This window comes from Ochotona curzoniae, unplaced genomic scaffold, assembly GCF_017591425.1.
Source record: "Ochotona curzoniae isolate NIBS_2020 unplaced genomic scaffold, NIBS_Ocur_1.0 scaffold_4953, whole genome shotgun sequence".
NCBI lineage: Eukaryota > Metazoa > Chordata > Mammalia > Lagomorpha > Ochotonidae > Ochotona > Ochotona curzoniae.
In genome coordinates this window covers 4,491,952-4,515,028 of record NW_024467127.1, presented here as the reverse complement: position 1 = coordinate 4,515,028, position 23,077 = coordinate 4,491,952, and the positions used below count along the sequence as shown (strand labels likewise).

The following is a 23,077-nucleotide window of genomic DNA, read 5'->3' as shown; positions in this document are numbered from 1 at the left end:
TTCAGGTCTCCCACATGGGTGGCAGGGGCCCAAGCATCCAAGCCATCGTCCACTGCCTTCAGGATGTATCAGCAGGCACTTGCATCTGAAGCTGAGCAGCTAGGATGAGCAGCAACACTCCAGCATTGGACTTCTGCATCCCAAGCTGAGGCCCAACCTGCTCCACCACAACGCCATTCTCCAATGATTCTTCCAACCTCAAAACTTATTATTTCTTGATTTGAAAAATGTGCTAGGGTAATCAACCATCCCACTTTGTCTTGAACTGTCCTTCCATTTTTAGCATTTTGGCTTTCAGCTACATCTGTTAGACTCTTTCTCGGTTTGAGAAAAGCCTTGGTTTTTGGTGACAGCTGCAGAAAGCAGGAGAAAGGTACAAAACCCGCAGGCAGACTCAGAGGAGGAGCTGAAAACAGCAGTGGTTTCAGTATCAAATGAACACAGCACCTTCCTTGGTGACCACGGTAATGACCGTGATTTGCACTTCACGACAGTGCATACTCTGGTAAATGCATTGTAAGCCTGAACTTGAACTTCCCTCCACCTGTGGCTTAACAGTTGTGCCTCACGGGTGGGGGGAATCCCAGTGTCACATAATACAATGTAATTAAAAATATATATAATAATAATAATAATAAAAAGATTTTTTAAAAACCCATTTGTGCCTCACACTGAAACAGTGCTGGTTGATTAAAAAAAATGGTTATTTTATTTTTAAAGTGATTTGATTTTTATTGGAAGGCAGATTTATCTAAGGGCCCCAGGTGCCAGGACTGGGCCAATCCAAAATCAGGAGCCAGGAGCTTCTTCCGGCTCCCCCCAGGTGTGTGCAATGACCCTAGCACTAGGACCATCCTCCAGTGCTTTCCTAGGCTACAAGCAGGGTAGTGTATTGGAAATGGAGCATCTAGGACACAAACCAGCACCTAAATGGTCTGCCGGTGCATAAAGAAGAAGGGTTTAAGGCTGTTGAGCCATGGGGAAGCCCCTAAGGTGCTAGTTGAATTTTAACATGATGAATACTGGAGCCATGTTTGCTTGCTTGTTTGTTTTAAAGATTTCTCGATTTGGAAGGCTGAGTAACAGAGACAGAGACAGAGAGAGAGAGACAGAGAGAGAGAGAGAGCGAACTTCCCAAATGGATACAGTAGCCAGGTATGGAACAGTCTAAAGCCAGCAACCAGAAATCCTATCCTGGTCTCCCACATGGGTAGCTGGCACCCAGGTCCTCACCTGCCCCTGCATTCTCTGGCACTTTCACAGAAGGCTGAGTTGGAAGCAGAGCAGCCAGAACTTGAATTGGCCCTGTGCTGGTACTTAGATGCAGGAAGCAGGCATGGCAAGCCGTGGTTCCACATCACAACGCAGGTCCCGGCACTGGTGTTTTCTAGAGTGCATCACTCCCAGGACGCCCCAACCCACACGGTCACTTAGAGGGTTACACAGCTGTGTGATTTTAACGGCACATGTAATCGGGTTAGGAAAGAAGCCAATCAGGACAAGCATACTCAGCAGACAGGAGTCTGGGATCGGGCCCTGTGGGAAGGGAAGGTGAGCGCACACGAGAGCCAGTGTCAGGGCCCCTCAATCTCAGGCCTCCCCAACAAGGCAAGGCAGGGATCTTTCAGTAAGTCAAAAGGATCCTGTTCTCCCCACCCCCACAAACCCCTTCAAAAAATATCAATTCTCAATTACAAATAGGCACTACAACCGTCGCTTGTGCATGTCACACACGGCTACTTGCACGATTGTGCTTAACCCTCCTTCATTTGTCCCATGAAACCGAGCCGGCTTGCATTCCCTCATCCTAAGGCTGCAACTGGCACACCCTGATGGGGAGCAACAGGAGAGGCTCCTATGCCAGCCACGCTGCTTAGCTCGTGCTGCGGACTCCATCTGATACAGCCAGGCTTTTTTCTTATAGAAAGGGCTGTGTTGAGTACTTTGATTTGAAAAAAACAAGACAAAACAAAAAAAAAACCAAAACAAAAACAAACAAACAAAAAAACCCCAGACTTTCTGGGCCCGGCAGCGTGGCCTAGTGGCTAAAGTCCTCTCCTTGAACGCACTGGGATCCCATATGGACACTGGTTTGAATCCCGGCATCTCCACTTCCCATCCAGCTCCCTGCCCGTGGCCTGGGAAAGCAGTCGAGGATACCCCAAAGCCGGGGACCCTGCACCCTTGTGGGAGACCTGGTCCCCGGCTTTGGATCAGCGCAGCACCAGCTGTTGCGGTCACTTGGGGAGTGAATCATCGGACGGAAGATCTTCCTCTTTGTCTTTCCTCCTCTCTGTATATCTGACTTTGTAATGAAAATAAAATAAATCTTAAAAAAAAATTAGACTTTCTGCTTCCCTTTTTGATGCTGTGAAGATTTTAATAAAGCTTCAGGTGAAAACCAATGTCATTGATATCTCGTCCAAATACAAATGAGACTTCGCTCATCTGTCTGCCTGTCTGGCAGACCATGCAAGTAAAAATTTTGGCAAATTCCATTCAGAGTGTGAACTCCTTCTCAAAGAAGTTGAAAAGATGTTAGCCACTACATAGCCACCAGACCCTGTCCCCAGACCTTGCTCAGGGGATAGGGCTAGCTTCTCAGTGAAATGAGGCTCGCAGGATGAAAACTTTTTTTTTTTAAAGATTTGTTTTTAATTGAAAGGCAGGGTTATAGAGATAGAAGGATATACATGTAGAAAGGGAGGTCTTCCATCCACTGATCAGTCCCCAGATGGCTGCCATGGTTGGAGCCTGAACAGTTTGCAGTGAGGAGCTTCTTCCAGGTCTCCCATGTGGATACACGGCCCCAAGCACTTGGACCATCCACGCTGCTTTCCCAGGTGCATTAGCAGGGAGCTGAATTTGAAGTAGAGCAACCACGACACGAAGTGGCCACCTGTGGAGGCTTAAACGGTCATGGCACACAGCTCTGGGCCCAAAGATTAAAGATTTTTAACAAGAAGATTTATTTTATTTATTTGAAAAGCAGGGAGAAAGAGAGAATCTTCCATCTACTGGTTCACTTCCCAAATGGAAGCTAAGAACCCAGAACTCCATCTGGGTCTCTCACATGGGTGACGGAGGGTCGAGCAATTGGATTCTCTTTTGCTGTTTCCATTTTGTTTGCACGTTAGCAGGGAGCTGGACTGGAAGCTGAGCAGCAGGACTGTAACTGGCTCCAATGCGGGATGCCAGCATTGCAAGGGGTGAGTTAAAATCCATTGCACCACACTGCTTGCCCCTGTAGCTAAAGCTTTTGGTTACTTCTCCATTTCTTCAAAACCTGCAAAAGCACTAAGTAAGATTTCTGATATTCCAGAAACAGAAGACATGATTTGTTTTAAACATGAGCCAACAAAGTGACAATTTTTGTTGCCGTGGGAGAAAGCTTTGCCATCAATCATAGTTTCAATATGTGGGACCAAAAACAGTGTCTTCTAATTTGCAAAGGATTTGACAATGAACCTGAAGGAGAGGACTGAAGTCTGCTGTGGCTTAACTGTCTGGTCCAGAATTTGTGAGGGCAGGGATGTGGGCACCAGGTCAAGCCACTACATGGATGTTGGCTGAAGTCCTGGCAAACCCACTTTCAATTCAACTCCCTGCTAACACACCTAGAAAAGCAGCAGATGATGGTCCAAGGGCTTGAGCCCCTGCATCCCATGAGGGAGACCTGGCTTTGGCCTGGGCCAGTCCAGCCATTGTGGCCATTTGGTGAGTGAACCAGTAGATAAAGATGTTTTTGTAACTCTGCTTTTTAAAACAAAACAAAACTTTTTAAAAAAAGTTTCTGTTCTGGCAACTTAATTTCCAAAATCATATGCTAGTGATATTTGGGAGCAGAGCCCATAGGAGATGAGGAGGTCGGAGGGACGTCCATGAGTGAGTTAATCCACTCACTAAGGGATTCACGGGTCATGGGCAGTAGGTTTGGTACCAACGGGAAACCTCTGTTGCATGGTCACTCTGTCTCAGCATAGGATGTCCTCCGCCATGTTAAGATGCAGCTGGAGGCCCTCTCCAGTGCCGAGCGGATGCTGGTGCCATGCTGTTGGTTTCCTGGTCTCCAGCCTCATGAGTTAGATCAGCTCTATTCTTTATCAATGGCCAGGGTTTGTTAGTTTGTTTGCTTTGAAAGTCAGGTTTACAGGGAGAAGAAGAGGCAGAGAGAAAGATCTTCAATTTGCTCATTCACTCTCATGTGGCCACAATGGCCAGAGCTGAGCTGATCCGAAGCCAGGAGCCAGGAGTTTATTCCAGGTCTCCCACATGGGTGCATGGTCTCAAGACTTTAGGCCATCCTCTACTGCTTTCCCAGGCCACAGACAGGGATCTGGATGGGAAGTGGAGCCACTGGGATATGAACTAATGCTCATATGGGATCCCAGCACATGCAAGATGAGGACTCTAGCCACTAGGCTCCCATGCTGGGCCCAGAATGGTCAGGTTTTAAGTAGTTTGTTTCAGTAACAGAAAACAGACCTAAATAGGACTTATGGAACCTGGAACATCTAATTATTCCTCCCAAACTGGTGATCACTGAAGTCCAGGCAGAGCCTGGGAACTGGTGACTGAATGTAGCTAAGCTGTCCCATTGGTGTGTGCAGGTAGACAGGAAGCCATGGAATGAAAAAGAACTCATTTTGTGGAAGTAAAAAAAAAAAAAATACTATGAATGAGCCACCAATTGAAATATGACTTTTCCCACCTCTGTAGCAAAAGGGTAACTTATATGTAAACCAATTTCTCTCTTTCTTTTTAGATATATTTGTTTGAAACGCAGTGTTAGAGAAATTTTCCATTAGCTGGAAAACAGCATGAATGGCCTCAATGGCCAGTGCCGAGCCAGCCAGAACCCAGAACCCAGAAACTTCTTCCAGGTCTCCCATATGGGTGCAGGGACCCAAGCACTTGGACCATCTTCTGCCGTCTTCTTAGGTGCCTTAGTTCGGATCTGGATGGGAAGTGGAGCAGCTGGGACTTGAACCTGTGCCTATATGAATGCCTGTGTTACAGGTTACGGCATAGTAATGTCACAATGTTGGCCTTCTAACTTCAATTGCACACGTTTGGATTATCTTTTCAATTTTTTTTTTTCCTGAAGGCTGGAACTATGATGTTTAAGCCATGACTGGAGACACCAGTATTAAAGTGCTGGCCAGCTGCACTGCTTCCAGTTCACATCTGGGAAGGTAGCAGAGGGTTGCCTGTCCTTGGGCCCCAGGACTGAGAGAGAGAGAGAGGAGATCCTGGTGGAGTCCCTGTTTCCTGGCTTCTGGCTTCAGCATGGCTCAGACCCAGCCACTGCAGGCATTTGGGGAGTGGACCAGCAAAAGATTTCTGTCTTTTTCTGTCCATTGTTCTGCTTTTTATTTTTTTTAATTTTTTTTTTTTTTTTTTTTTTTGCCGTCAATAAGAAATTTACTTGTTTTAAAAAAATCCAAATGCTGGCATTGTCCAGAAAAATTTAACAGGTTTATTTATAATTGTTATAAAGTTGAACTGCTGAAACTTGTTCACTGAAACATTTTGACTTGCGTTAATGCTTTACGTCCCCGCATTTATATTAAAAATCCACACACAAATGAAAATGGAAAAACTGCCAGTACCTGATTTCTGTCCCCTAGTTTTCCATTTGCAATCATATACTTAGGTACCTTTTGACCCCATGGGGAAAAAAACAAAACAAACAAAAAAAAACAAACAAAAAAACCAAACAAAACAAAAACAAACAAACAAAAAAAACACCCCTAAACGTTCAGAGCTACCAATATAACAGGTAAGAAGAGGAAAAAAAAATTTGTTTTGAGAATGAAATGTTTCTCCTCATAGTGGATTCTTAAGCACGTTCTCCACGTATGCGGCGTGCTAGCTGGATGTCTTTTGGCATAATTGTTACACGTTTGGCATGGATAGCACACAGGTTGGTGTCTTCAAACAGGCCAACCAGATAGGCCTCACTTGCCTCCTGCAAAGCACCAATAGCTGCACTCTGGAAGCGCAGATCTGTTTTGAAATCCTGAGCAATTTCTCGCACCAGACGCTGGAAGGGGAGTTTGCGAATCAGAAGCTCAGTGGACTTCTGATAACGTCTAATTTCACGGAGCGCCACAGTACCAGGCCTGTAACGGTGAGGTTTCTTCACCCCTCCAGTAGAGGGCGCACTTTTGCGAGCGGCTTTTGTAGCCAGTTGTTTTCTGGGAGCCTTGCCACCAGTCGATTTGCGGGCAGTCTGCTTTGTACGAGCCATGGTGCAAGTACTTCCTTACTCACCTACCCCCTTCTCCTTCGGCTGGAGCTCGGCGAGCGAGAGGCGGCGCTGGCGTTGAGAGCGACGTCGGCGCGGCGGTGACTGCGAACACCTAATTTATTTTTTTAAAAGATTTATTTTATTTTTATTGGAAAGGCGGATATACACAGAGGAGGAGAGACAGAGAAGAAGATCCTCCGTCCGATGATTCACTCCCCAAGTGAGCGCAACGGCTGATGCTATGCCGATCCGAAGCCAGGAGCCTCTTCCGGGTCTCCCACGCAGGTGCAGGGTCCCAAAGCCTTGGGCCGTCCTGGACTGCTTTCCCAGGCCACAGGCAGGGAGCTGGAAGGGAAGCGGGGCTGCCGGGATAGAACCGGCGCCCATATGGGATCCCGGGTGTGCAAGGCGAGGACCTTAACCACTTGCGCCACCGCGCCAGGCCCTGTTCTGCTTTTTAAATAAATCTTTAAAATTAGAACTATTTTCCCTGAAAGAAGGTGGTAGGTTTTGTAAATGGTGATGTCCAGCGTGTTTTGAAATGTCCAAAAAGGTGGCCATGTCACTTACAGAGATTCTACACGATGAATCCCCAGAGAGGGCAGTGATCAGCTGGTTGGCTGACGCCAGCTCGCAGGTACAAAGCGGGTGACCATTTCCCGGGAGGTGGAAACAAATCCTGCAAGTCTAAAACTCTGCCACGGCCGACATTGCCGATCCTAGGCGTGCAGTGCTCAACTCCTTCTGCTCATCCAGCCACCCGTGTCCTGCGGGCTTCTGAGGGACAGAGCTGCAGAGTGAGAGTTTTCCCTTGGACTGTTTTCAGTTTGATCACTCGGTTAAAGAAAGAATCAGAGGGCCCGGTGCAGTAGCCAAATGGCTGAAGTCCTCGCCTTGCACCTGCCGGCATCTTACATGGGCTCTAGTTCTAATCCTGACGGTCCCGCTTCCCATCTAGCTCCCTGCCTGTGGCCCTGGAAAGCAGTCGAGGACGGCCCAAAGCCTTGGGACTCTACGCTCATGTGGGAGACCCGGGGAAGAAACTCCTGGCTCCTGGCTTTGGATCAGCTCAGCTCTGGCCGTTGCGGATACCTGGGAGTGAACAGCAGATGGAAGATCTTCCTCTCTGTATCTCCCTTGTGTTCAAGTGCCTTTCCAAGAAAAATAAAATAAATCTTTAAGAAAGAAAGAGAGAAAAAAGAATCTTAAGCAGTTTTCCTGCAGGGGGCGCAATGGTTCAATTGGCTAATTCTCTGCCAACGGGTGCTGACATGGCACAAGGGCGCTGGTTCATGTCCCAGCTACTCTACTCTCAATCCAACTCCCTGCTTACAGCCTAGGAAAGCAAAGAAGGGCAGCCCTAAGCTGTGAGATCCTACACCGACATGGGTATCCAGAGGAGGTTCCTGGCTCCTGGCTTCTCAGCCCCTGCATCATTTCCTAGCTTCCTGCAACAACCAGGACAGGCCAGGAGCCACGATTCCGGAGACAGAAATCCCACCTGTGTCTCCCATGCGGGTGGCAAGAATGCGAACACGTGGGCCATCATCTACTGCCTTCCAGGGTGAATATTAACAGGAAGTTGTTCGTAGGGTGGTGCAGCTGGGACTTGAACCAGTTACTGAGATATGGAGTGTGGGGGTCCCAAGTGATAGCTTAACCCCCTGTGCCACAATGCCCACCTGAATATTTCCTATTTTAATACATGTAGTCACAATGCACAATTTCAAGTAAAACGCCTTTTATATCTCTGCATTAAAACAACAAAGGGGTATCAGCATCACTGGAGCCAGCACAATGCCATTGCAGGCTAATCCTCTGCCTATTGGTGCCAGCATCCCATAGGGGTGCCAGTTTGTGTCCCAGCTGCTCCATTTCCCAGCCAGCTTTCTATTATGGCCTGGGAAGGCAGAGCAGGATGACTCAAGTCCTATGGGCCCTGCACCTATGGGGGAGACGTGGAAGAAACTCCTGGCTCTCCACTTCAGACCAGCCCAGTTCTGGCATTGAACTGGGAGTGAACCATTAAACAAAACAACCTTTCTCTGTCTCATCCTCTCTCTCTCTCTCTCTCTGCAATTTTGACTTTCTGATTAAAGTAAATGTATCTTTAAAAACAAATGCCAGCACTCCACATGTGAGGTCTCCGGGTTCGCCTCCCGGGAGTTCCAGCTCTTGATTCATGCTTCCTGCTGACTCCAGAAAGGCAGCCCTCATTCCTCCAGTGACTGAGTTCCTGTTTGGTGTGGACTTTCAATGGATGCCCTTTCTGTCACTCACACAAATAAAAACTGTAAAGTAATAAAAATGTGTACACAGCAATCTCCAGCGTGTTGCATTACTCCCCCCACCTCCACCCCGCTGCTATGACTGTGTCCTGGGTGTCTAGCGGTGAAGGCAGACCGGAAGCGGAGAGCAAAGTTCAAGGTGCCAGGGCGGCAGTGCCCCAGGCGCCGGCCTTAACGCAGCCTTAGGGAGAGGCCCTGCTGGAAGACTTTCTGGAGGAGGCAGGCCCCACCGCCTTCAGCCTTGGCTGCAGTCTGAGAGTCAGAGTGTGCCTAGGAGCGCCAACCTGGCACCTGCCCTTTCCAAGTCCTGGGCGAGGCGGGAGGCCGAGCGCTGGGGTGGGAGCAGGGGCGCCCTCCCGCAGGGGACCCCTGCCCCAGTCTCCATCCCGGCTCCGGAGCCCTTCCTCCGCCTCTGCCTGCGCTGGCCGCGCTCCCAGCGGCCCAGCCCGGCGCCCCGCTGCTGGCCGTCTGCTGGCTGCGCGCCCGGCGCTGAGTCAGCGGTGAGTCAGCGCCCGTGACCGCGCCGCGCCGGGCCGAGCGGGGCATGGGCGGGGGGCCGGCCCGGGGCCGAGCGGGGCATGGGCGGGGGGCCGGCCCGGGAGCCCGGCGGCGTGCTGCCCGGGCTTGTGGCCGGCTGTCTGGGCGAGCCAGGTGCCCTGGCCCTGCAGGCCGGGAGCCCATACTGCGGCTTGTTTTTCCACTCCACCCCCCGCCCCCCCAACAAAACTCCAGCCCTCGGAAACACACATTTGACATCACAACCAAGGTTTTGACAAAGCCATATTCATCCCTCTTATAGGTGATGCATTCTGACACTGTGCTGGTTTTGCTTGTTTTTCTAAATCATGCAATGTTAAGCCGATTTGCAGTTTGAGGAGTCCAGCTTCGGAGAGGCCCAATCTGGCTTTTTTTTTTTTTTTCTCGCTCTCTCTTTTTCAGGACCTAGGCCATCTGCGGGCCAGATCCTGGCCCACGAGCTCCCTGCCACTCTGTCTGACCTGAGACTGCGGGCGCCAACATCCAGGAGATAGAGACATCTGTGTGTTTATTTACGCTGGGTGAGCATTGCATCCAGGTAACGGAAAGGGAGGGGCCTGGGGCTGGGTGCCTTAGGTGTGTGTGCGTGTGTGTGTGTGTATGTGTGTGCATGTGAGACAGAGAGAGAGAGAGAGAGAGAGAGAGAGAGAGCCGAGGAAAAGAAACCACCTGCAGAAAGGAATGCAACCGTGTGGCATTTTACAGTACGGAACCCTGCTCACACTCCCATAGCTTTACAGGTGGTCCATGTCTCCCAGCTCACACTCACTCAGAGAATGTTCTTTGCCAGGTTCCTAGCAAACTGGGCTAACTCTGGGTGACAGAACCCTGGAAGGCATCTCGCTCCCAGGAAACCCTGGGTGCAAAAGGGAAGATGAGGGAGCAAAAAGGAGCGGGAAGAACTGGAGCTCATTCCCTTGGAAGCCCCAGTCTGAATACCAACTGGATTTTCTCTTCTTCTTCTTCTTCTTCTTATTTATTTGAAAAGCAGAGTTAGAGAGAGAGAAAAGAATGGCAGAAATCTTCCATCTGCTGCTTCACATCCCAAATGACTGCAAGAGCCAGAGCTGAGCCAGGCTGAAGCCCTGAAGGAACTGATCCAGGCAGGTGCCTCCCCTAGGACCCAAGACCTGAAAAGTCCCTTCGCAGGTGGGGAGAAAACTGGACGTTTGCCTGGGCTGCCCGTGTCTGCCCTGGTACACTGTGAATCAGCACTGGGAGCCTGCTGTGTAGCTACGAACATGGCGTTTGGCTCCCTGACAAGTGAGAAACAGCCGTGGGAAGAGAAAGTGCACACCCCCCGCTGACAGGCACATTCCCTGCTCTGCAGGAAACTCCCCCAGGGGTGGTGATGATCCAGGAAGGGAGCACTGCCCCGGGATTGAGGCTGGAAGCGCTGCACCGTGGATGCCGGACAGAGGACACTCCTGCCTCGCCTGTATCCATCTCCCCTCCGCAGGAGCCCCAGGGAGTGCTGATCCATACTTAGCCCCTTGCCTGTCTGTGCCTGGCATTTCCTGGTCTGAGGACTACTTCCATCACAGGCCTGGAATCAGAGTCAGACTAAAGGGAAATTTGCAGGAATCCTGGGGCAGGGCTGGTGGGGTGGGAGGGAGCTATGCTGGTTTTGTCCCAGAGGAAACCAGCAGAAGAGCACAAGTCTCCTCCAGCATGCTGAGTAGACACAGATGGCTGCAGGAGACCCTGGGCCATCGGGAAAGCAGCAGGCCAGGGTCAAGGGCAATCCCAGGAGCTGGCAGGGCTGCTGGAGTGTGCTGGTCCTGCAGCCAGCATTTGTGTAATCACAGGGACCATGCCATGGTTTAGAGTGGGGTATAGCCCTCCCTGACTGCCAAGGGCACCTCAACTCCCAGGAGGGGCCTTTCCTGGCTGGGGTCCATGCCTCTTCTTATTGCTGCCCTTGGGGTCCCACTGCAGTGCTGCTTCGAGGTGGGGGCTCCATTCAGAATCCCACCCAGCTTCTCTGTAGTCTCCTGCAGCCTGGGCTGGCACTTTGGTCTTGGCCTGTCACTGGACCACTCTTGAGCTGCTGTTTTCCAGAACGTTCCTTGCGGGGGACTTGTCTGCTGTCTTCCCATTATTAGACTGAAGATACACATTTCAGGCAAGAATGCTACAGAAGTGCTAAGACATGGCTGTGTATTATCTTTGGCCACTTGGTTAAGAGTGGCGTCTCCCAGGCATTTCTCCACGGTAGAGGAGCTGTTTTCCCTTCATGCAGACATACTTTATGCTGTTTCCTTTTTTTTTTTCTCATAGTTTGCTCACTAATTTTAGCATCTGTTTATGATTGATTCTTGCCTGCAACAATTATTATTGTGGTTGGTTTTTTGTTTTTGTTTTTTTTTTTTTTTGCAAAATTGTACTTTCTATTTATGTCACTCTTTCCACATTTATTTTTGTTAAGGATTAATTTATTTATTTGCAAATCAGTTCCAGAGAGAAAGAGAAGAAGACAGATCTCCCATGTGTTGCCTCATGCCCAAAATGTCTGTAACAGCCAGGGCAGGACCAAGTAGAAGCCAGAAGCCTGGAACTCTGTCCAGACCTCCCACACAGGTGGCAGGGGCTCAAGGATTGGGCCATCGACTGTTGCCGTCTCAGGCACACTAGCAGGGAGCTGGATGGGAAGCAATGCAATGGGGACAGGAATCAGCTCTCTCTGAATTGAGACACCAGCCTCTCAGACGGTGTCTTCATTCCCTGCACCACAACACCAGCCTGTCTACATGTATTAATCAGAATTTTGTGACACAAACCCTATTTTTAACCTTTTATTTGATCATTTTTAATATATGGGCTTTTGAATGTTTTCCTCTATGAGTTATAATCCAGTGCTGTCATGTTTATGTTTTTGCTCAAACTGTACCAGACTTGGCTAGCAGGAACAGCGTCTCTGAGTTGACCCCTGTGTCCCTTGATGTAAGCTGTGCTTGAGCCTCGCCTTCCTGTCTCACACAATATGCTTCAGGCAGTGTGAAGAAGCTTCTTGGGATACCCACGTCGCATATGGGAATACCTGAGTTTGAGTCTAAACTCTGCTTCTATCCAGCTCCCTGCAAGTACACACCCTGGAAGCAGTAGTGATGGCTAAAGTACTTGGGCACCTGGAAGTTGGATTGAGTAAGATTTATTCATTTAATTTTAATTTGAAGAATCGTACAGAGAGAGAGAGAGAGAGAGAGAGAGAGAGAGAGAGAGAGAGAGACCGACTGACCAGTGGTCTTGCATCCACTGAGTCACTTTCTAAATGGTCCCAATGGAGCTGATCTGAAGCTGGGAGCCAGGAGCTTCTTCCAGGTCTCCCATATGGGTGCAGGAGCCAAAGGATTTGAGCCATCATTTGCTGCTTTCTCAGGTCATAAGCACAGAGCTGAATCAGAAGTGGCACAGCCATGGTACAAACTGGCACTTCTATGGGATGCTGGCATAACGGGCAGTGGCTTTGCCTGCTGTGTCACATTGCTGGCCCCTGGACTGTGGTCTAGGCTGCTGCCTTTGGTCTCATCCAGCTATTACAGAATGAATTAATAGATGGGCGCACATGCTCTTTCTCCTTCTCTCCCTCTTTCTGTAGCTCTGCCTTTAAAATAAGTAAACAAATATTTTTTAAAAAGAGTTACATTTTTTTAAAAATTTATTTTATTTACTTGAAAGGTAGAGCTACAGAGAGCGAGACAGAAGGATCTTCCACCCATGGTTCAGTCCTTAAATGACCACAACAGTTGGGCCATGCTGGGCTGAAGCCAGGAACCAGAACTTTGCCTGGGTCTCCCACAAGGGTACAGCGGCTCAGGCACTTGGACCATCTTTTGCTCCTTTCCCAGATGTATTAGCAGGGAACTGGATCAGAAGTGGAGCAGCTGGGACTTGAACTGCTGCCCATAGGGGATGCCAGAATTACAGGAGGCATTATGCTGTAGTGCTGGCCCCTCTATCCCGTCTTTATCACTGTCTATTATTTGCTTTTCCACACTGCAGACCCATGGAGGGAGGTGGATGGATCGTGTATGAGTTAAGATCCACCTGTGCCCCAAGCACTGATGCCGTTAGGGTCTACCCCTCACACAGGAATCGTTAGCCCTAGGATCCAGCTACACACAATTCTACCCAGTCATGAAACCCCCCAGAGGAGAGAGACTGTAAAGTCTCGGGCAGGGACTCTCAGACGCTCCTCTCTGTAACTCTGCTCTATTCCCTGCTAGGTACTTCCTGAGAGTTTGCTTTCACAGCCTACACGGAAGGGATCCTGACCTCTATCATGCCTCTGGGCCAAGCTGTCGCTGTGTCAAGGGGACGCCCCATGCCCCAAGAAGGGGCGAGAAGGCCCAAGGGCTTTCAGGACAAGTCCTGACAAGTGTTTACAGCTACTAGGGGGCCTGCATCTGAATAATAAGGGTGAGACCTTAAAACCGCCAAGAGCTAGATGGAGTTAGGTCTAAAGCAGAGATGTCCTAGTTTTGTTTTCAGTGCCCCCAAATCTCCTAGGTTGCAGGCCTGAAGCTCTTGAAAACAGAATAAATGCTGTTTTGTTTTTGTTTTTTCTTTCACCTGTCCACTTGCTCAGCAAGTAGCCTGAGCCAGAACAGACACTGGAAATGAGGAGTGGACAGCCTCAAAGATACAAACATTCTCATGAGGACACCGACATACAAGCGGAGTTCAAAATGTCCATGCAAAGTTAAGTTCCAGGGTTGGTGTGGTGGCATAACAAGCTAATCTGCCTGCAGCACCAATATCCCATGTGGGCACTGGTTCGAGTACTAGCTATCCCACTTTCTTTTTTTTTTTTTTAAAGATTTATTTATTTTTGGAAAGTCAGATATACAGAGAGGAGGAGAGACAGAGAAGAAGATCTTCTGTCCACTGATTCACTCCCCAAGTGAGTGCAACGGCCGACGCTATGCCGATCTGAAGCCAGGATCCAGGAACTTCTTCCGGGTATCCCACACGGGTGCAGGGTCCCAAAGCTTTGGGCCGTCCTCGACTGCTTTCCCAGGCCATAAGCAGGGAGCAAGATGGGAAGTGGAGCTGCCAGGATTAGAACCGGTGCTCATATGGGATCCCGGGGCGTTCAAGGCGAGGACTTAAGCTGCTAGGCCACGCTGCCGGGCCCTATTCCACTTTCAAACCAGCTCCCTGCTAATGATCTGGGAAGCCAGCAGAGGATGACCTAAGTGCTTTGGCCCCTGCACTCATGTGGGAGACCTGGAAGGCTCCTACTTTCAGATCAGCCCAGCTCTGGCCACTGCGGCCATTCGAGAGTGAAACAGCAGATGAAAGAGCTCTCTCCTCTCTCCCAATCTCTGTCTGTAGCTCTGCCTTACAAACACATGAATTAAATCTGTAAAGCGATATCTGCAGCCCTTTGGACAGCGGGGAGCCACGGATGCGCTCCAAGTCAGAGTCACAGGACCAGATCTAGAACCATCACTCTGACACAGCGGAGATTCCTGTGACCTTCAGGAAACTGGCAGGGCCCTTCTGCCAGTGTGAGGTGCTCAGATGACACCCTGGGCGGTGACTCAGGGCTTCCACACCAAAGCTGGAGTTTCCTGTGAATGCTGAGGGCGGCTGCATCAGCTCCAGCTCCTACCAGCACGTGTAGGATTTGGATGGCAGAGAAAAATCTCCAAGTGTCGTCCCTGAGAGTCCTCTGGTCCGAGAACTCAGAGCTCGGCGGCCCTCCGCTGGGCTACGCATTGCACGCACCCGGCAGTCCTGTGCTCTGTGATAGGGGCGGACCTCTACCGCATACAAATTAGGCGATGTGAGAAACTCCCTCCTCCAATCATGGGCCCCCTGGGCTGTGTGTAAACAAGTAGAGGTATTGGGAGTATGCAGTGTATGCGGTCAGCCCATGCACGCACTGAGGCCTCCTGGCTCCAACCAGGTTTAAGCCAGAGAGGTTAAGTCACCTAGCGGAGGCCACACAGCTGGCACCGGTGACAGAAGCAGGGCCCAGGTGATCCGCCCCACCCGCTCTCTGTACCCGTGCTCCTTGTCACGAATGCCACCACGGCAGGGACAGCCTGGGTTGCCCACACCCAGCCCGGGGACACGTGAGTCGGCTAACCTAAGACCACTGGCCAGAGTGTGTGCAGCGCTGGTGAGTCACCCCAGTCCGCGGCGGCGGCGGGAGACCCCCCTCCCCCGCACGCCCCAGGGCCCAGACCCGGTTGCTGAGCGATGAGACATAACATATATAAATAAAATGAGAGTCTTGCTTCTTGGCTGCTGTCTTGTCTTTTTGCTTCTCCTGTTGCCTGCAGCCTTCCCCCTTGCCTTGCCCTCCTCACTGCAAGCCTCCCCTGCGGCGGTGGGCTGGATGCCGGGGCTAACAGCTTCCAGATCCGAGTGCGTGCAGAGGCACACCCGTGTCTTGAGGACTCCCGACGTGGATGCGGCAGCCTTGCCTGGGGCTGAGCTGCGCAGGGAGGTACAGAGGCAGGCAGACGACGCGGAGTTGAACTTTCACACTCAGTAGGGCTGGGCAAGGGTAACTTTGCCCAGGACTAAGTTCCCAGAGAGAGGCGGGGCTTCTGCTTCAGGGCCTCGGGACTGGGAGTGGGGGAAGGGACCGACCTCTCCTTGCACCTGCGCTGGGCCTGTTCCTCTTCCAGCCACCTAGCTGGTGCAGCCGGCTTGTGCGCCTGGCTGTCCTGGGCGCGCCTGCAGCAATGACATGGACTATGCACCCGGTCACGGCTCTTGTTCAGAGACGCTTCTCGGGGCAGGCACTGGACTTGGGACCCTGTTTGTATCACCTGATTAATGAAGGTTTTATCGGCTTTATTAAGACTTTACTTGCAGACACACGCCTTGCCAATGCACCCGGGGAGACAACAGGAGACGGCTCAAGTACCTGGGCGCCTGTTGCCCACATGGGAGAACCAGATGAAGTTCCAGGTCCCTGACTTCAGCATGGCCTAGCCCTGGCCATCGTGGCCATTTGGGGAGTGAACCAGCAGGTGGAAGATGTTTCCCTCCCTGTCTCTCTGTGTGTCTGCCTTTTAAATAAATGAGATGAAACTTGAGAGAAATTCAATTCTATTTTCACTGCTTTGCTTTTTCCTTCACTGACCAGCTGATGAGAATTTGAGTTGTTTTGGGCCACTATGTGAAAAGCCGTGAGGAGGGGTCAGGATTGTGGTGTACCCAGTAAAGCTGCTGCCCGGGAGAGTGGCCACTCCACTTGTGACCCAGCTCCCTGCAACTGCACCTGGGAAAGCAGCAGAGGATGGCCCAAGTGCTTGGGCACCTGCTACCCTTGTGGGAGACCCAGAGGAAACTCCTGGCTCCTGGTTTTGGTATTGTTTAGCCATACCTGTTTGACCATCTGAGGGATGAACTGGCAGATGGAAGATCTTTCTCTCTCTCTCTCTCTGTTGCTCTCCCACCATCTCTCGGTGATTCTGCCTTTCAAATAAATAGAATAAATTTGGGGGGGGGGAACAAGGGAAATCTGCATACAAGTCTTTGTGTGATGTGAATTTTCGCCTCTCCTGTGGAACTTCTGGGTCATTAACTGGGAGTGGTAATTCTCCACATTTTCTGGGTCAAAGATGGAAGGTCGGAAAGGTTGAGCAGCTTACCTGAACAGCTTGACAGAAATTCAAAGCCCTGGGCTGACCTCTGCAGCAGGTGGTCACCTGGAGAAAACAATTGTTTTTGGAGTTGATAATGAGCCTACATGTGTTGAACCCAGATGCACTCAGCTCTGTAGCTGGCCGGCATGTATGGGCTGACACCAACTCTAAGTTGAATTGAGCAGCCTGCACGTGGCTTGCTCCCAGGGCATTCAGCAGGTAAGTTCTGGAAGCTTACGCTGCAGGTCTGCAGGGTGTGCTATCTTTCTCTGCTGTAAAGTTGCTTTCCTTGCATAATTTCTTCTACTTGACAGAGTCCTGTTCCTTACCAGGCTCCAGTGTGAATATTCTAACTCTGCCTTTCCTGTCTCACTGATTGCATTCTTCTGCAAGGACAGCACCCCTTCTTCCTCATTTGTGTTTATAGGATGTGTCCCTGTGGATTACTTTAGTCAATGGGATGCCACCATGACCAGGATTTTAAGGGTCAGAACATTCCAGATTTGCCCGGAAGCAGCCCCACCAACTCCTGAATCCATTTAACACCTGCCCCCTACCCTGTCCAATTCTCTAAGCATTTTCTTCCTCTCAGGATGAAGAGGCTTCATGTTCTTGTCCTCCTGTGACAAACCTGGTCCCTTTGCATGGAGCAGCACATCAAGGAGCCAGGATCTGGGTGGCCAGATGGGCTGGGCTATCATGGTTTCTGGGCTGCCTCAGGCTTGCAAGGCAGCGGATGAAGCAAGTGTCTGTGAGATCGGACAGGTTAGTTTGGGGCTCGGCAGACCCGGGCTGAAGGGTGCTGGGAACTCTGTAATATGCACCCTGAGCTCAGGTCTTAATTCATGTAGTGGTGGAACTGGGACCCATGCCGTTGCACAGTGCAGCTTCTCTCTGCCCAGATATCTCTCTGTGAAGTTCACAGATTGGTAAGCCTCCTGCGGAGGCTGGGGGACATGGCTCTTGCAGCTCTTCCTGCTTTGAGCTTGAATTACTTCCGGGACAGAGAACCTATGGGAGAGTTAGAGTCAGGATCAGTGCAGGCAGGTGTGGGAAGAAACGCTGGTACCTGCTCACTGGATCTCCCTTTGTGCCAGCTTGCTGTTAGCTAAGCATACCCATGAAGAGCTTCCTGGGAAAGGACGGGTCTACTTGGGCTTTCAGTCAGGCAGCCCTATCGGTCCTGTGCCTGCTGGAAACTGCAAGGGACAGAGCAGGTGCACATGGACAATCAGGAGCCAACCAGGGCAACCCTGGAGATCCTAGACACCTCCCACCAGCCCCACCTCTCAGCTGCCACCTTTTCTCCACCAACCCAGGGGTCTGGGGAGACAAGTCCTGTTCAATGCCCCACAGCCATAGTGATGGAAGATTGCACATATTTCTCCCAGCGCAGCCTCGCTGTTGACTTCAAAGCAGAGTCAATGATGGTCAGGCACTCCATGGGGGAAAGGTAGTGACTCAAAATATACAGCCCCAGTAGTCCACTGACCTTCCAGGAAAGAACTTTCCCTTCTGCTTGGGTTTGACATGCTCCATTCTTTACTGTCTCTCTTTTCCCCTAGTTTTTCTTTAAATTTCACTCCTCTCCTATCAGGACTGATTTATTTATTTGAAATGCAGAGTTACAGAGAGGCACTCACACACACACACACAGAGGGAGAGACAGAGAGAGAGAGAGAGAGAGACGGAGAAAGAGATAGAGAGAAACAGATCTTCCACCCACTGGTTCAGTCCCCTATACGGCCACAGTGGCCAAACCTGATCTGATTTGAAGGCAGGAATCAGGAATTTCTTCCCAGTCTCCCATGTGGGTGCAGGGGCCCAAATACTTGGTCCATCTTCCTCTACTTTCCCAGGCCATAAGCAGAGAACTGGAAGGGAAATGGAGTAGCCGGGATTGGAACCAGTGCCTCTATGGGATGCCAGCATCACAGGTGGAACATTAACCTGCTATGCCACAGCACTGGCCCATAAAATGCCTTTTCTGTCTTCCAGAGGCACAGTAACCTGGGACAGAAACATGAGACCCATGCCTCTGCAGAATCCTGTATTTTCTGCAGTCCATCCTAGCCTGAGTCACCATGGAGGAAGGCAGCAGGACAGATGACGGGGGAGGCTGTGGGCAGACTTGTCTGAGTAGCCCTGGCCATTTGCAGGGGTTGGGGGTAGAGGGATAGTGGCACCGCTCCCCCTCAGTACACAATCTCTTACCCCATTGGGTCTCATCCAACCCTGTAACTCGACGTGCGGGAGGAACTTTGTCAGGCTGGGTTGAGGGGTCCCAGAACCTTAGGATGAATAGGACTCACACTTTAGGATGTGTACCCCTCAATGGTGAATGAGAAGACTGGGGTCCTGTAGAGCCACTCAGAGAGGGCTTGGTGTGGAGGGCGCCTGGTCTCAGAGGAACAGGTCCGGCTGCCTGGGAGGGGCAGCTGGAACTGGGCAGGACAGGGAGTGGTGCTGTGGGGCATTGGGCAATCAGGGAGGGGCCCTGGAGCTCTGGGAGTGACAGGTGGAGGGCTACCAGATACACTCCGATGTCCTGTCTAGCTGCTCCCTTGGGTGTCCATGGACCTTGGGGGCAGTGTGAGCCTTACTTTTCCTCTTTGACCTCACTTGTAAACCCAGAGTGATTGTCCTGCTGGTCTGTCTCAGGATTTTTGTGAAAAGTAACTAATAAAATGTGGTCAATTTAGATGGGGCAGGGAGCGGTCAATCAGTGAGGAGGCAGAGAAAGAAGGGAAAAGAGGAAGAAAAGGCTAATGTAGAGAGAGGTGGGGGAGAGCAGATCCTCCTAGTTGTGCTGTGAACACTCAGGGCAGGAAGTGAGTACCATTAGGCCCCCGGGGGCACGTGGGGGAGATGCTGTAGTGGACTGTACCAGGAGACCCCAAGCGAACAGCCAAGATCCAGGAATCCCTTACTGGGATGGGTGTTGCAGTGCAGCCAGTTGAGTCCCCGCTTGGCACACTAGTGTCCCACGCAAGAGGATGTTTGAGTCCTGCCTCTTCTGCTTCTAACTAATGCATCTTGGGAAGCAGGTGATGCTTAACCACTTGGGTCCCTGCCACTCACATGGGAGACCCGGTGCAGTTCCAGATTCCTGACTTTAGCTTGCTTCAGCCCTTGTTGTTGCAGCCATGTGGGGAGGGAGCTAGCTGATGGAAGATCTCTTTCCCTCTCTCTTTCTTCACCTTTTAAGCAGAGTAAAAATAAATAAACATTTAAAATTAAAAATTCGCCATTCTTAGTACTGGGATGATTTAGAAGCCCATTTTTAGCTAGACAGGCTTAGTATACACCAACTTGGGAAACTCAGATGATTAAAGTTCTTGGCTACACAGGAGTCTTCCCAGCAGTCATCATAATACTCGCTAGCCTTATTTCTTCCAAGAGGGAAAATAGTAAGCAGTGTAGTGAGCAGGGCCTTTGGGCTGCGAAAGGGACAGTTATTCTGAGATAAGCATGAGTTTCACTTCTCAGGTTTAAGTTAGCATGCAGACTCATGTGGTCTCTCTTTTTCCCACAGACACAAAGAAATCTGCTGTTGCATTCTCTAGTAGCTAAAAAGTTGTCTCTTCTGTAAGCATCTTTCATTTCAAATGTTTAGAACACATAAAATCTTCAACATGCTTTCTGGTTAATCAGAATCCCCTTTGCAAGCACAAGGGGAAATAAGGGAAATGACTTATTCTGTGTTAAGTAAAAAACACTGAATAAGGGCCCGGTACGATGGCGTAGCAGTTAAGGTTCTCACCTTGAACGTGTCAGGGTCCCATATGGGTGCCGGTTCTAATCCTGGCAGCTCCACTTCCCATCCAGCTCCCTGTCTGTGGCCTTGGAATGCAGTCGAGGACGGCCCAAAGCTTTGGGATCCTGCACCTGCTTGGGAGACCCGGAGGAGGCTCCTGGCTCCGGTTTGGCTTAGCTCCAGCTGTTGCAGCTGCTTGGGGAGTGAATCATCGGACGGAAAATCTTCAACCCTGCCTCTCCTCTCTGTATATCTGCCTTTCCAACAAAAAAGAAAATCTTTTAAAAAAACACTGAATAAGAAAATTGAATTATAAGATAGATTATAACTATCAAACCATTCTCTAAAAATATGGAAAGCTTTCAAAGGTTCATTTTTTTTAAAGATTTTTTTTTTTACTTGAATGGTAGATTGTACAGAGAGAAGGAGAGCTAGAGAGAAGGTCTTTCATCTTCTGTTTCACTCCTCAAATTGTCACAATGACCGGAGCTGAACTGATCCAAAGCCAGGAGCCAGGAGCTTCTTCCAGGTCTCCGTTACGGGTACAGGGTTCCAAGGACTTGAGCCATCCTCCACTAAATTCTCAGGAAATAAGTAGAGAGCTGAATCAGAAGTGGAGCAGCCAGGACATGATTCGGCACTCATAAGGGATGCTAGCATCTCAGGGAGTACGGTTGGTCTGTTGATCCAATACGCCCTGGAAAATGTGTCTTATGTGCACAGATCTCAAATTTTTGGCATAAAAAGCTTTTTAAAAAGATGTATTTATTTATTTGAAATAGCTGGGGAGGGAGCAAGAGAGAAATTTTCCCATCCACTGATTCACCCTCGAGTGGCCGCGACAGCCAAGGCTGGGCCAGGCTGCAGCTAGGAGCCTTGAATTCCATCCCAGTCTCTCAGATGGGTGGTAGGGGTCTGCACTTGGGCCACTTTCTGTTGTTTCCCCAGGCACGTTAGCAGGGATCTGGATCAGAAGTGGTGCTAGTGCTACAAGCAGCAGCTTTCATTCCCTGTGCCACAGTGCTGTCCCATTCAAGAATATTCTAGAAAATATTTGACCAGTATGCACTAACTGTCAAGATCATCAAAAACAAAAGGGGAGGGGCCCGGCGCAGTGGCGCAGTAGTTAAGGTCCTCGCCTTGCACGCCCGGGATCCCATATGGGCGCTGGTGACCCCGCTTCCCATCCAGTTCCCTGCCTGTGGCCCGGGAAAGCAGTCGAGGACTGCCCAAAGCTTTGGGAACCTGCACCCGCGTGGGAGACCCGGAAGAAGTTCCTGGATCCTGGCTTCGGACCGGCATAGCATCGGCCGTTGAGCTCACTTGGGGAGTGAATCATCGGACGGAAGATCTTCCTCTCTGTCTCTCCTCTCTGTATATCCACCTTTCCAATAAAAATAAAATAAATCTTAAAAAAAAAAAACAAAAAACAAAGGGGGAGTCATAACCAAGAGGAACCTAAGAAGATTTAAAAAAAAATTTCTTTATTTTTTATTGGAAAGTTGGATTCACAGAGAGGAGAAACAAAATCTTTCACCTGCTGGTTCACTACCCAAGTTGTTACAGCTGTCAGAGCTGAGCTGATCTGAAAGCAGGAACCAGGAGCTTCTTCTGGGTGTCCCTCACAGGTGCAGGGTTCCCAGGGTTTGGGCAGCTCTCAGCTGCTTTCCCAGGACACAAGCAGGGAGCTGAATGGGAAGTAGGGCCCCTAAGATTAGAATCGGCATCCATATAGGATCCCGGCATGTGCAAGGCGAGAACTTTAGCCACGAGGTCCAGAACCTAAGGAGACTTGAAGATTGAATGTAGTGTATGGGATCTCTAATGGGCTCCTGGAACAGGAAAGGGTCATTAAGTAAAATCTGAGGAAATTTGAACGAAGTGCTGACTTTGGTTACTGGTGACCGATCGTTATTGGGTCAATCACTGTGCGAAATCCACCACAGTCATGTGACATCTTACTAATGGGGGTATATAGGAACTCTGCATTATCTTACCAATTTTTCTCTTTTTCATTTAAATTGTTTTTATTTTTGATGACGTTTACATAATTGATCATGGTGGGAAGGATTGAGGATCAGGGGACGGTTGGTGAGACTATTGCCTGCACATTTTCTTTTTCTTTTTCCTATACATGGGGGCAGGGGGATACAAGAGGAGAAACCACGGCCAGCCTCCAAGCCACCACATTACCTGGGGGATGGGGAGCTGCCACCTGACGTCATCCCATTGTGGAGCGTTTTCTGAGGGTTCTGTTCATGTGGTTTCAATAGTTCTGAGATGTTCTTGATATCACCAATTTTTCCATAACCATAAACTTCTAAAATGTAAAAAAAAAAAAAAGTTTTAAAAAGAGGAGGAGGGACTGGTGCGATGGCTTACTAGGTCATCTTACACATCAAACACTGGGGTCCCGTATGGGAGCTGTTCATGTCCTGGCTGCTTGATTGCCCATCCAGCTCCCTGCTTGTGGCCTGGGAAAACAGTGGAGGATGGGACCCTGCACCCTTGAGGGAGACCTGGAAAACTCCTGACTCCTTGCTTTGGGTCAGCACAGCTCTGGTCATTGGGCCTTTTGGGGAGTAAATCAGTGGATGAAAAATGTTTCTCTCTGTTTCTCTTTTTCTCTGCA

At 50.0% G+C, this 23,077-nt stretch overlaps 1 protein-coding gene across 1 annotated transcript; it reads right to left on the bottom strand.

Moving 5' to 3' along the window:
- Nucleotides 1-5,829: 5,829 nt before the first annotated feature.
- LOC121150344 (histone H3.3A) lies at nucleotides 5,830-6,366 on the bottom strand. The gene has a single exon (XM_040971190.1). It carries the CDS (start codon nucleotides 6,251-6,253, stop codon nucleotides 5,843-5,845), a length of 411 nt encoding a protein of 136 aa, XP_040827124.1. The 5' UTR covers nucleotides 6,254-6,366; the 3' UTR covers nucleotides 5,830-5,842.
- Nucleotides 6,367-23,077: the final 16,711 nt, after the last annotated feature.